General features: G+C 39.5%; 1 protein-coding gene across 1 annotated transcript in view; it reads left to right on the top strand.

The window, feature by feature from the left end:
• The window catches only part of HMCN1 (hemicentin 1), a gene marked incomplete at its 3' end in the record, with an annotated part of 469,132 nt that overhangs the window by 441,174 nt on the left and 15,321 nt on the right, over window positions 1–12,637 (top strand). The window contains exons 101-104 of the mRNA XM_080699395.1: window positions 2,694–2,807; window positions 4,153–4,278; window positions 6,218–6,346; window positions 10,404–10,754. Of these exons, the coding sequence (XP_080555521.1) occupies window positions 2,694–2,807; window positions 4,153–4,278; window positions 6,218–6,346; window positions 10,404–10,754 (720 nt within the window). The remainder of the gene's footprint in view (window positions 1–2,693; window positions 2,808–4,152; window positions 4,279–6,217; window positions 6,347–10,403; window positions 10,755–12,637) is intronic.

Here is a 12,637-nt window from a genome sequence, read left to right as displayed (position 1 = left end):
CATCTCTTGGAAGACACCTAGGCTGGTTCCACAGTTTTGCGCAATTTGTTCACAATTGTGAACTGTGATGCTATCAACATGGAAATTCATGTATCTCTATAATGTTCTGACTTTGATTCCTTTGGGAAGAGCCCCAAGAGTGGGATGGCTGGATCGTAAGATAGTTTCATTCCCAGTCTTTTTTTATATTTTGACGGGGGTACTGAGGATGAAACCTAGGGCCATTCTACCTCCGAGCTACAACCCCAGCCCTATTTTTTATTCTTTATTTCAAAACAGGGTCTCACTAAGTTGCAGGGGGCCTCACTAAACAGTAGCTGAGGCTGTCTGCGAACCATCATCCTCCTGTCTCAGCCTCCTGAATGCTGGGATCACACCGGCCCATTCCCAGCCTTTTGAGGAACCTCCCCACACTGATCTCCATAGCAGTTGTACAATGTATAATCCTACCCTGAATGCACTTAGTCTTGTCAGATAGCATCTTTCTTTTAACACTGAACACTATACCATCATAGGAATGTACCATAGTTTATCCATTCCCTTACTGGAAGATATCTTGGTTGCTTCCAAGTTTGGGCAGGTACGAATGAATTTGCTACGAAAATCTTTTATAGAAGCAAAAATGGTAAATCCAAAACTGAAAGTCTGTTAATAGTAGAAAGAGGGCTCATACAGAGTGCTTACCTAGCATGCACAAGGCCCTGGGTTCCATCCCCAGCACCGAAATTAAATAAATAAGTAAAAGAATGAAGTTTGGTCCATTCTACAGCATGAGCCATTGTGGAAAATTGAGGAAACATGGAGGTATGAAAGTGTGTGGAACTTTTGTAAAGCTGTATGTAACTGGAAAACAAACATCCAGAGGAAAAGAAAATGGATATATATTTAAGTATAGATATCGATATAGTATAAAGTATATTTTATGTATAGTATATTTTATAATATAGTATATGCATGTAGAAGAGACCTGTTATGATTCATTCTAGATTATTAATGGTGTTTGCTTCTGGTAGGCAAGGAGAATAATAAGGAATAAGGGAGTCAAACAAAAAAAAAAAAACAAAGAAAAGACTTTAGTAAGAAAGATCTTTTAAAAGTATGGGAAGGAGGGTTGGGGAGGGAATGGGGTGGGGACTGAGTAGGGGCTAGCTGGACGATGTGTGCATGTATGTCTACACAAGTTTTTTTTTTTATCCCATTATGAAGTGCAAATATAATGCACCAATAAAAAATTTAAAAAAATTAAAAAAATAAAAATATTTGGTCACATTTACACACTTCTGTATGTTAACACATTGTGCCTTTTGAGAAGTTAAAAGATCCCAAATAGAAAACATGTACACAATAGAAGACTGGAAATCTCAAGCTTTGGAAGGTAAACTGAGGACTTGGAGAGTCTAAATATGATGGTTGATCTTTCAAAGGGTTTGGAATTGGATGACGGGGAAGAGGCAGTAGCTGGAGATGAGCAAGAACTGAAAAGGGGATTGTTTGTGATGGAAGAGATTAGATTATGGATTTATGGAAAAAGTAACAGTAAGGAGGAAGGACTTTAAAACTATATAAGAGCCAGGCATGGTGGTGCACAATTATAACTTTAGTACAGGAGGATCACAGGTTCAAAGCCAGCCTTGGCAACTTAGTGAAGCTCTCAACAACCTAATAAGACCCTATTTCCAAATAAGAAATAGCCGGTCATGGTGACACATGCTTGTAATCCCAGTACTTGGGAGGCTGAGACAGGAAGATCCAGGTTCGCAGCGAGCCTCAGCTACTTAGGCCCTCGGTAACTTTGTGAGACCCTGTTTCAAAATAAAGAATGAAAAACAGAGTTAGGGTTTAACTCAGAGATAGAACACTCCTGGGTTCAATACCCGATGCTACAAAAAATAAAATAAAATCTGGCTGGGGGATATAGCTTGGAGGTAGAATGCCTCTGGGTCCAATTCCCAGTACTGAAATAAATAAACTATACAGGAGGAGAGAATGATTGATGAGCCGCAATTCTTGCCTTGGTAGAACTGCAGCAGCTAAAAGCTCAAACAGACAGACTTTTCTTAAATGGGAGGTAAAGTCTCCCTTCTTCTGGGTCCAGAGGGAAGGGGAGGAGGGATGGAACAAAATAGGGGCAAATTCACATGAGTTTGCAGGTTTCACACCTGCCCTTTTAGTTCTTTTAGTCGCACTCTGAGCCAGATTGTGTTTGGGAAAAATTGGGGAATATCTGCAGAGGAGAAATGCTGAAATACTGGCCTTGCTGCAGTCCGTGAGACACAAGGTGGCAAAGACCTGCATCAGGCTAAAACAGCAAGAATGGAGGGGTCACTTGCAGACCTTAGCACTTTTTGGGTTTCCCTGTATCTTCCTCCCAGCTATTTTGCAGAGCTTAAGCTTCCTAGAAACAGGAGTGGGAGCCCTTGGTAAGATATTTAAAATAGAAGATTGTTTCTTCAACATGGTTTTGAGTCCTTAGTAAATATCTACCTTTAAAGAGTGTTCATGTTGAAAAGATACCCTTTGTGGTAGTTAGTTCTGTCAATTAGTGAGCAGATCACAGGAGAAGAAAAGTATTCGATTCGTTGTAGAGGTCTTAAACATGACAATTATCAAGATCATTTAAATGTTAAACATTTAGAATAAATCAATACAGATTTCCTAGCAGCGTGTAATGAACATTCTCTTTTATTTAACAGATATCAATGAATGTCAAGAATCCAGCCCCTGTCACCAGCGCTGTTACAATGTCCTAGGCAGTTTCCACTGTGGGTGTGAACCTGGGTATCAGCTCAGAGGCAGAAAATGCATGGGTGAGAAAAGGACTTTGAATTCAAAGCCATGACATCTCTGTAACTTCTTAACACTTCCTGATTTAAATGCATGTGCTGTGTTTTGGGACCAATGCATACAAAGGACACCGGTCACACACCAAGTATGTTGTAATCCTTGCAAAAGAAGTGCAGTCAAAGCTGTGTCTTGCAGGTTTCGTTTTCTAATTACATAACCATTTCTAAATTTCCCATTCACTGAATTTTTCACAAATATGTAATATATATATAGGCATAAACATATATAGCCAGACATGGTGGTGCACATTTGTAATTCTGGTACTTCAGAGGCTTAGACAGGAGGGTCACAGGTTCAAGGACAGCCTCGGCAACATAGCAGGATTCTTGGCAACCTAGCAAGACCTTATTTCAAAAGCAGAAAAATGAAAAGTAGTGTATCTGGGAAGTTGGCTGCCCCTGGGTTCAACCCCCACAGCCAAAATAATGTGTACATATGTGTACATATAGTTAATATAATTTATTATAATATATATCAGTCTTTTTCCTAGGAATCAGAAGTATGGCTAATACCTCTATAAAGCAATACTTTGGTTTTGGTTTTTATCATTCTATTTTAAGGTGTGTTAAATACTTTGTTGAGTGTGTGTGTATGTGCGTGTGTGTGTGCATGTGTGTGCATGTGTGTGTGTGTGTGTGTGTGTCTGGAGTTTGAACCCAGAGGCACTGTACCTCCAAGCTACACTTTTAACCTGATTTTATTTCTTATTTGGAAACAGAATCTCACTAGGTTGCTGAAAACCCACTTTTAACCTGATTTTATTTCTTATTTGGAAACAGAATCTCACTAGGTTGCTGAAAACCCCACCATATTGCTAAGGCTGGCTTTAAAGCTGCAATCTTCCTGTCTCGGCCTCCAAGGACTGGGATTACAAGTGAGCGCTACCACACCTGCCTACTTTGTTGAATTTAAATGCTTCAACATTACCCAGTGACGATGTACTGGGACATCTACATTTGTTTACAATATCTTTAAAAACCCAAAAAAGCCGGGTATGGTGGCACACACCTTAACCTTCGGAGGCTGAGACAGGAGAATCACAAGTCCAAGGACAGCCTCAGCAATGTGTAGAGACTCTCAACAACACCCTCAACAATTTAGCCAGATCTTGTTTCAAAAAAGAAAATAAAATAGGACTGGGGGTATAGCTCAGAGGTAAAATGCCCCTCAGTTCAATTCTCAATGCCACAAGAAAGGAAGAGAGGGAGGGAGGAAGGAAGGAAGGCAGGCAGGCCAAAGGAATGGTATCCCTGGAAAAGTGGAAGAGATTATCTTCTCAATCTGCACTGCCTTTGTTCTTTTATCAAGATGTGAATGAGTGCAGACAGAATGTGTGTAGACCAGACCAGCACTGCAAGAACACGCGCGGTGGCTACAAGTGCATCGATCTGTGTCCAAATGGAATGACCAAGGCAGAGAATGGGACGTGCATTGGTGAGTGTCTGGCTATGACAGTGATAGATTCATTTACCATCAGCAAGTCAAGTAAAGATAATGATGAGAGTTCTTTTAAGGTAACAAGGACATTTTTCTCCATTGGTATTTCTAACTCCTACTGTGATTGATCTTAGGGTCCTAAGATCATGGCTGTAAGATCATGGTCCTAAGATCAGGAAACGGAAGCTCACCATGGAGACTTGAGCTCCCATCAATTGCATATTTGGTTTGTAGAATTTAATATCTCACATTATTTCCGATAGGAAATTTAGCATATATGTTTAAAACTTCACACTTAAGAAAAATTAAACTTGTATAGAGATTTAATAAAAGCTTAAAATATAATTATTTTAGAATTAGATATTCTTTAACAGTTGAATCAATGACCAGACAATAAAATGAAGTTTATTCTTTTTATGTCTAGTCTATATCAGCCTACTGAGTTAGCAAATGTCAATTCAAATGACTAGAAAATAAATTAAGTTATACAAAGAACATTAAATTATGTTCTTTGCATGCCTATTCTGTACCAGCCTACCAAAGTTGGCAGAATTACAGACCAGAATTTACAAAACAAAGTAGACCTTGTGTACTTAGCATTTATCAGGTTAAATTGGCCTAGTCCACTCTTTCCACCAAAAGAAAAAAGAAAAAGAAAACCCTACAATTCAAGGCAGAACAAAATGTCATAAGAGATAAAAATAAAATTGTATATGAGTACCCCAGAGAGTGACCATATCTAATAAGAATCAAAGGTGGATGGAAGTTAAATACAGACTTAAATGGGATGTTAATTGGTGGAGATGGTAAAAAAAAAAAAAATGAAAGCCCTTATTGTATAAAGAGGAAATAAATGAACATAAGAATAGACTGTTAAACTGTATCTTTCCTTCTCAACAGCCTGATCACTTGGACAAGTCATATAATCAGAAAGAAATTTTAGTTTTTTTCTCTGTGTAAAAAAATAACATTTTTTCTTTAAGAAAGAGTCCATTCTGAAATATTTATTTGAAGTGTTATACCTTGGATTCACTTCAGACCTATATGATAGGAGTATCAGCAGGGATAGAAATAAATGAATATTGGCCACTTGTTGATCATTGTTGAGGTACAGAGAGATTTAGTATATTTTTTAAAAAAAAACTAGTGTGGGATTGGACTTTTAGATTTCAAAGACTTTCCGTTCTAATGCTATGGATATAGGTAAATATTTTCCTTAACTAAAGAGTAGCCGTCAACTCAGAGCATCATGTGTAGTTAGTTACATGCTGCTTTACATATTTTTTTAGAAATACTGACTCTACAGTTATATGTAAAATAATAGAAGTGAGATGAGATGAAAGATGAGAAGATTGTTGAAGAAGCTAGAGAAAAAATCTTGTTTGGTGGGAGTGGAAATGTGAAGTTTTATGGTTTAGATGGAAGGACACAGAATTATTCAATCTTGGCAAATGGAATAGCAAAATAATGATATTCTGATATTAGCATCCTGTCTGGCTAGAAAAACGGGAGTGCTATCATAAATAAGGAAGTAAAGATAAGAAGTACCAGTAACCCATGAAAATGGAGTCCAGCCAGCATTGGAGGTGTGGGACTGCAAATCCGAAATGATCTAGGACTGTAGCTCTAATCTGCATTAAACACCAATCGCTATTATAAACAAGATGCCCAAAGGAGGCAGAAGTATAGAGAAGGAGGCAAAAAAAACAAGGTGAGAATAAAACCCTTTCACAGTAGAAGGCAGAAGCAAGAAAAAGAGGCAGTTAATTAAGAGGCAGAGCTGGGATTTGTCTCCAAGTCCTGGGTCGATAGGATCCCAACCTCATATCCAGGAACACAACCATGGGCAATTCAACAGAGTGTTCATTTGAAAGACAATGACTTCGGGTTTTGAAAGAGGAGATGTTATTACTTTCCGTTGCCTCTATGTCTGTAGACATTGATGAATGTAGAGATGGGACGCATCAGTGCAGATATAATCAAATATGCGAGAACACGAGAGGCAGCTACCGGTGTGTGTGCCCGAGAGGTTACCGGTCTCAAGGAGTCGGAAGACCCTGCATGGGTAAGTGAATGGGGACTCTTAGGATGTAGTAAAGCTACTGACATAGTTAGCCAGGACTTTGATTAGCACTGCTCTCTACCCTGGCACACTCTTTTGTTATACCTTGAAGGTATATAAGGTGGTGTAAGTAGCTCATAAAGTAGTTTAGATACGTCTTCGAACTTCATATTGAGTTTAATTTATATTGATGTTGCAAGTGCTAATATAGTCATTTAGAGAGGGCTCTACAAAGCACCATACATATAAAAGAGAGGTTCAGATTGCTGTGACAACTTAAGTTTCAAGAATATTTCATGGTTTCCCTGTGCACATGACATTAATGTTTGCATAGGTGCACTTTATTTGAGTATTTGTAGTATGAAAACTTAGATATGAGGGATTAAAATATGAACACATGATTTTAATGAATTGATAATTATCATTTTATCTATCATATATTTTAGTGTTCACCATGTGTCAATCCCTGTGCCCAAAGTCTCCAATTTTCACAGTTGCCTATTTGTTTCCATCCTGGTTCTAATCAAATATAAAAAGGCAGATAATAGACAATATCCATAAATAGGTAGCCGTATGCTTTTTTAAAAAAACGGATGGATTGGCCGGGCGTGGTGGCGCACGCTTGTAATGCCCGCGCTTGGGAGGCGGAGACAGGAGGATCGTGCAGGTTCAAAGCCAGCCGCGCTGGCGTAAGAGACCCTGTTTCAAAAAAATATATAAAAAATAGGTCTGGGAGTGTACCCCGGAGGTAGAAGGGCTTCCAGGAACCCCAGTACCACAAAAAAAAAGAAAAAAAATGGATGGATTCATAATCAAGAAACTGACCAATCAAAGGACATTCTTCTTCACAAAATTTAAATACAGTAAAGACACTGCGTAGGCTTTTAAACACGAGCTTCCAGATTCCATACTCTGCCTTTGCAATGTGTTGCCTTGTCTACTAGACAATTAGTTACAGTAAATATTCCCGTAAAGACTTAACTCTGGTGTGATTTAGTCCCTAGCATAGCACTTTGCACTATGTTCAAGCCAGTATCATCCTTAGAAACTTGAACATTCTTTTGCAAATGTTCAGGCCAGTGACATTCTCAGAAACTCTTTTTAAATGCATGATTTTTCATAGCAGAAGTATGTAACATATCACTTTAGTCTTCTACTTATGTATTGTAATTTACATGTCATTTAACATCTTGGTCAGCGATAACAGTGACTTCTCAAAAGGAAATGTGTTTACTTGTTCACTAATTTGACCTGCAGTTTGTGTGCGGTGCTGGACTGCGGGGCAGAATAATGCAGCACCGCTGCCTTAAATACATTAGAAATGTTCATTTAAGTCTTGTCTGCTAAATACATTTTAAGCAATATTTACTAATTTTATTGTGCATTTTTATGTTGTTTACTTGCCATTGTGACAATATGTTAAAGAATGTGGCTTCGGTGCCTGGATTCTATTCACTTGGGTAATTTACAGGCAGATTTGGTAGTACCTGTTCCATTTTTGACATTATTACTGGACAAATTTGACAAAATTATTGTTTTTTATTTTGGGGGCTTGGTGAGTTGATATCTTAGTAAGAAGTTATTTTATGTCTATTGCCTTCTTTTTAATCTTTTGAAATAAGATACACTTGGCTTGATTATTAATTCAAAAGTATTAATTTTTAAAAAAAGAAGCTGGACATGGTGGCATATGCTTGTAATCCCAGTCTTTGAGAGGCTGAGATGGGAGGATCACAGGTTCACAGCCAGCCTCAGCAGCTTGGCGAGGCCCTTGGCAATTTAGTGAGACTCTGTTTCAAAATTAAAAAAAAAAAATGAAATGAGGCAGAAGATGCAGCTCAGAGGAAGAACAGCCCCCTGGGTTCAATCCCCAGTAACACACACACACACACACACACACACACACACACACACACACATACAAAAAAAAAGATAGATAATTTCAAAGTCTGTAGTTGTGACAATATTCCTGCATCTAAAACTTGTAATTATAGGAAGAGCAGAGGCATTAGTGATAGATGCTATAGCTAAATTCAAAAACAGATGTGATTCCACCCTTCCCTCCAACAGAGTGAAGACTGGTATTAGCTTCTAAACATAGGTTTTCTGGATTAAAGATCTCATGTTCTTCTGTGACACTTTTTGTTTCAACCCACTATGCCTTGATTGCACACATCAGGTCAAGACTCTTCCTTCATCAACTCAGCAAACATGGACTGAGCACCTAATTTGTACTGAGTACTGCTCTAGATTGTGGGAAAACACCACCAGGCAGGCTAGAGCAGGTCTGTGTCCTCATAGAGTTGCCGCCCATGAGAAGAAAAAGAATCTCAAGATAAATAGTATCGTTTCACATAGTGCTAAGCTCTCTAAGGAAACTGAAGCAGGGTAAGGCGAAAGAGTGAGCCAGATTCAGACATAGCACCATGTCCCAGGCAGCCTGTGACAAACGGAGTGAAACCATAGAGCAGCCGACATATTGAAGGTCTGTGCAAGTGCCGTTCAGGCTCAGGGGACAGGGGGCGAAGTCCCCAGAGAGGAATGCATGCCATAAACAAGGAACACCAGAGGCTGCTGCCCCTGGGACAAGGTTGGGCAGAGAGTAGAGGGGCCGTAGTAGCCAGGTGTGGTGGTGCACGCCTGTAAATCCCAGTACTTGGGAGGTTGAGATAGGAGGATCACAGGTTCAAGGGCAGCCTCAGAAATTTAAGGAGACTTTTAGTAATCCAGCAAGACCCTGTTTCTAGACAAAATAATAATAATAATAATAATAATAATAATAATAATAATAATAATAATAAAAAAGAGGCTGGGAGTGTAACTCAGAGTACCCCCTTGGGTTCAGTCCCCCAAAAAAGACACCATGTTAGAGATTTAGATTTTCTTTTATGTGTGTGAAGGGAAAGCATTTAAGGCCTTGAGTAGAAGGCATTGTGATATGATTGGCATTTGGAGATGATCACTCTGGCTGCTGAGTGGAGAACCATCAGAGAAGGGCAGGCATGGTTGCAAAAACGTGAAGTTCACTTACATAAAGAGTCCATTGAGCATCAAGGTAGATACATGTTTATAAAAATTATATCTAAACATATTAATGTTTCTAATATTGTCAACCAACCGGGTAAAACAGAAATCCATCTGAAGGATCTGTTTGTCAAAAAAGAGAGGCAGAGCCACACAATGACACATGCCTGTAATCCCAGGACTTGGGAGGCGGAAGACAGAAGGATCGCAGGTTCAAGACCAGCCTCAGAAACTTAGCAAGACCCTCAGAAAACTAGTGAGACCCTGTTTCAAGATAAAATGGGCTGAGACTGTAGCTTGGAGGTAGAATGACCCTGAGTTTAATCCCTAGTACCAAAAGAAAATAGAAAGAGAGAGAAAGAACAAGTTGTTAAAAAAAACATTTTTTTTAAAAAGTACTCATATCATTTAAAGAGATTTACTACTGAGACTTTAATAATGACAATTTCATGAAAATTGTATTAATTTGGGATTTTTCCCTCTTTGTTTCCAGAGGAAGATATACAAATTTCAACAATTTAGCATGCCCCTACTTAGTTGAATTCAGAAAGCTGAGTGTAGTACTTGCAAGATTTAAAATGCCAATATTCCATATACCATCCCATGAAAATATGTATGACAAATTGGCCCAAACTGATGGGACTTCCAAGTGGCTTTTCTAATCAAGGAGAAAGAGCTGAATACAGAGTTCAGTATGTCTGGAGGCCCTCACAGCCAAAAGTAAAAGGAGACGGGATTCACAGAACAGCTGTCTGGTTTTCTGAGCCACCTGTCCCAACATGAGCGTTTAAATAAAACTCATCTTTATGAAGTGATGTTTAGGGAGAATCACAGAATCATTCCATATATTTATAACGGGGTGATTAAAGCTTTCTCAAACAGAATTTGGGAAGAAATGACTGTTTTCCTTGCTTTGGAGGGTAACAATGTCTTTCGTGTGTTTCACAGACTGATTCTCTGTTCCTGTGTTTTGTGTGTGTCTGTATATGTGTGTGTATTTTTTTTCTCTTTTTTATGTATCGGGGCACACGAGCAGACATTAATGAATGTGAACAAGTGCCCAAACCGTGTGCATACCAGTGCTCCAACACCCCCGGCAGCTTCAAGTGTCTCTGTCCCCCAGGACAACATTTATTAGGGGACGGGAAATCTTGCGCTGGATTGGAGAGGCTGCCAGATTCTGGCCCTCCGTACAGTAGCTATAACCTGGCACGCTTCTCCCCCGTGAGAAACAACTATCAACCTCCACAGCCTTACAGACAGTACTCCCATCTCTACAGCTCCTACTCAGAGTCTAGGAACAGCAGAACGTCTTTCTCCAGGACTAGAAGGGATAGTAGAAAAACGTGCCCTGAAGGCTCAGAGGCAAGCCATGACACATGTGTAGGTAAATGTCAGCTGTGTTGTTTCCTTGCTGGGGGCTCACTTCCTAAGCAGTGCAGTGTGTGTACAGCACCGGCTCTTATGTGGGTGCAGAGACTCCCGTCTGTTCTCAAGTCTGGGATGACTCAAAAGTTTCAAGACATTTGCCTTGGCTCCTCAAAGTATTACAAACTTTATTCAAATGAATGATGCATCCACAGGTATGCATTCCAAGAGTGTGTTGTGTTATGTTAATGGTTTCTCTTTCCCGTCACCCCTGAAAGTATTACCAAATTGGATGCTCTAAAGAAATAAGTGTCCATGGTATCCAGAATGTGATTTTCTAAAAGCACACAGATTATCACATAATAGAATACAGTTAGGTTATGGTTACATTTAATGGATGCAAAAGCAGTAGATTCAAAATGAAAATTTAGCCGGATGTCACTCAGTTATAGAGTGCTTGTCTAGCAAGAGCAAGGCCCTGAGTTTGATCCCAAGCACCACATACACACGCGCACACACATGCACACACATACACACACACACACACACACACACACACACACACACACACACATGTGAAAGTTTAGCTGGGTATGGTGGCTCATGCTGTAATCCCAGTACTTGGGAGGCTGAGACAGGAGGATCACAGGTTCAAGGCTAGTCACAGCAGCTTAATGAGACTCTGTTTCCAAATAAAAAATGTAAAAAGCCAGGGATTAGGCTCAAAGGTAGAACACCCTGGGGTTCAATACCCAGTACCCCCAAAAATGAAAATTTTAGCTAACTACTCAGTCAATTGTTCTATATGACAACCAAGGTCTTAATATTGTTTGTTAAGTGTGCTTAACAGAAGGGGTAACTGAGAGCAGAGTAATTTAAGTGACTTATCCAAAGCCACAGAGCTTACTAGGTGTCCCATTGGCTGGGAGCGCCACGATCCTCTTAGGACTTCTCAGATTATTTTGTGTGTCAGTGAAAAGATAATGTAAGCCAGGACCAAATTGCAGTCATCCCCATAGCTCTAAAATAAGTGCATTCAGTGTCTTTCTCTAAACTCACAAGTCTGTAATTTCACGTGTTTGCAAAAGTGCAGCACAATTCCCAACTTAGGAACCAAGGCCTTGCTCTCAGTCTGTAAACATGGCCATCTGTCTTTCATTTAGCTCCGCGTTCTGTGAGGATGCACGGTACGCATGTCATGGGGCCAGGCACCAAGGGCAGGCAGCAAACAGAAATGCATCCCACGGTTTATTGTTTGGGAAAAGAAAGCAAAGAAGAGAAAGAGGAGGGAAGTAGGGAGGGAAAAAAGGAAATAAATTTTGTGGCAATTCAAAAACCACTCTGCCAACTCCATTTCTTTACAGTTAGTTCTCTTAAGCGTTTTATAGTTTGCTTACTCACCACTAGGTAGGCTTTTTTAAAAAACATCTTAAGGATTTCTTCTGACTTCTTTATTTTCTTTTTCACACCTTCTCTAAGCTCTGTTCTTGCATTAGGTTTTTCAGGGATGCTTTCTTGGTCAACCTGCAGTGGACCCAGCTTCTCAGATCTGCTCTCTGACTTCTGAGCATTCTCAGATCCTTCGTTCTTTAGGATCGTATTTTCCCAAAACTCTTCTGTCTTGATATCCTAATGTCCCTGAAGCTTATTCTAAAGGATGAGAGAACCTCTCCCTTGTCATTAGCTTCCCCAAGCTGTGGACAGGCAACTTGCTTATACTTTGAGCATTACTGAGTATATTCACAGGGCTCAGCCCTTTATCCATAATGGTCAAATAATGCATAATAACTAAATCTGTACATTCCAATTATTCTGAGTGTTAAGGTAGGTAGGTAGATTATTAGATAGATAGATTAGATAGATAGATGATAAATAGATGATAGATAGAGATAGATAGATAGA

This window comes from Muscardinus avellanarius (assembly GCF_963383645.1).
Source record: "Muscardinus avellanarius genome assembly, chromosome: 7".
NCBI classification, from domain to species: Eukaryota; Metazoa; Chordata; class Mammalia; order Rodentia; family Gliridae; genus Muscardinus; species Muscardinus avellanarius.
The sequence above is the reverse complement of the archived record's forward strand: the minus strand, read 5'-3'. Positions and strand labels throughout refer to the sequence as shown.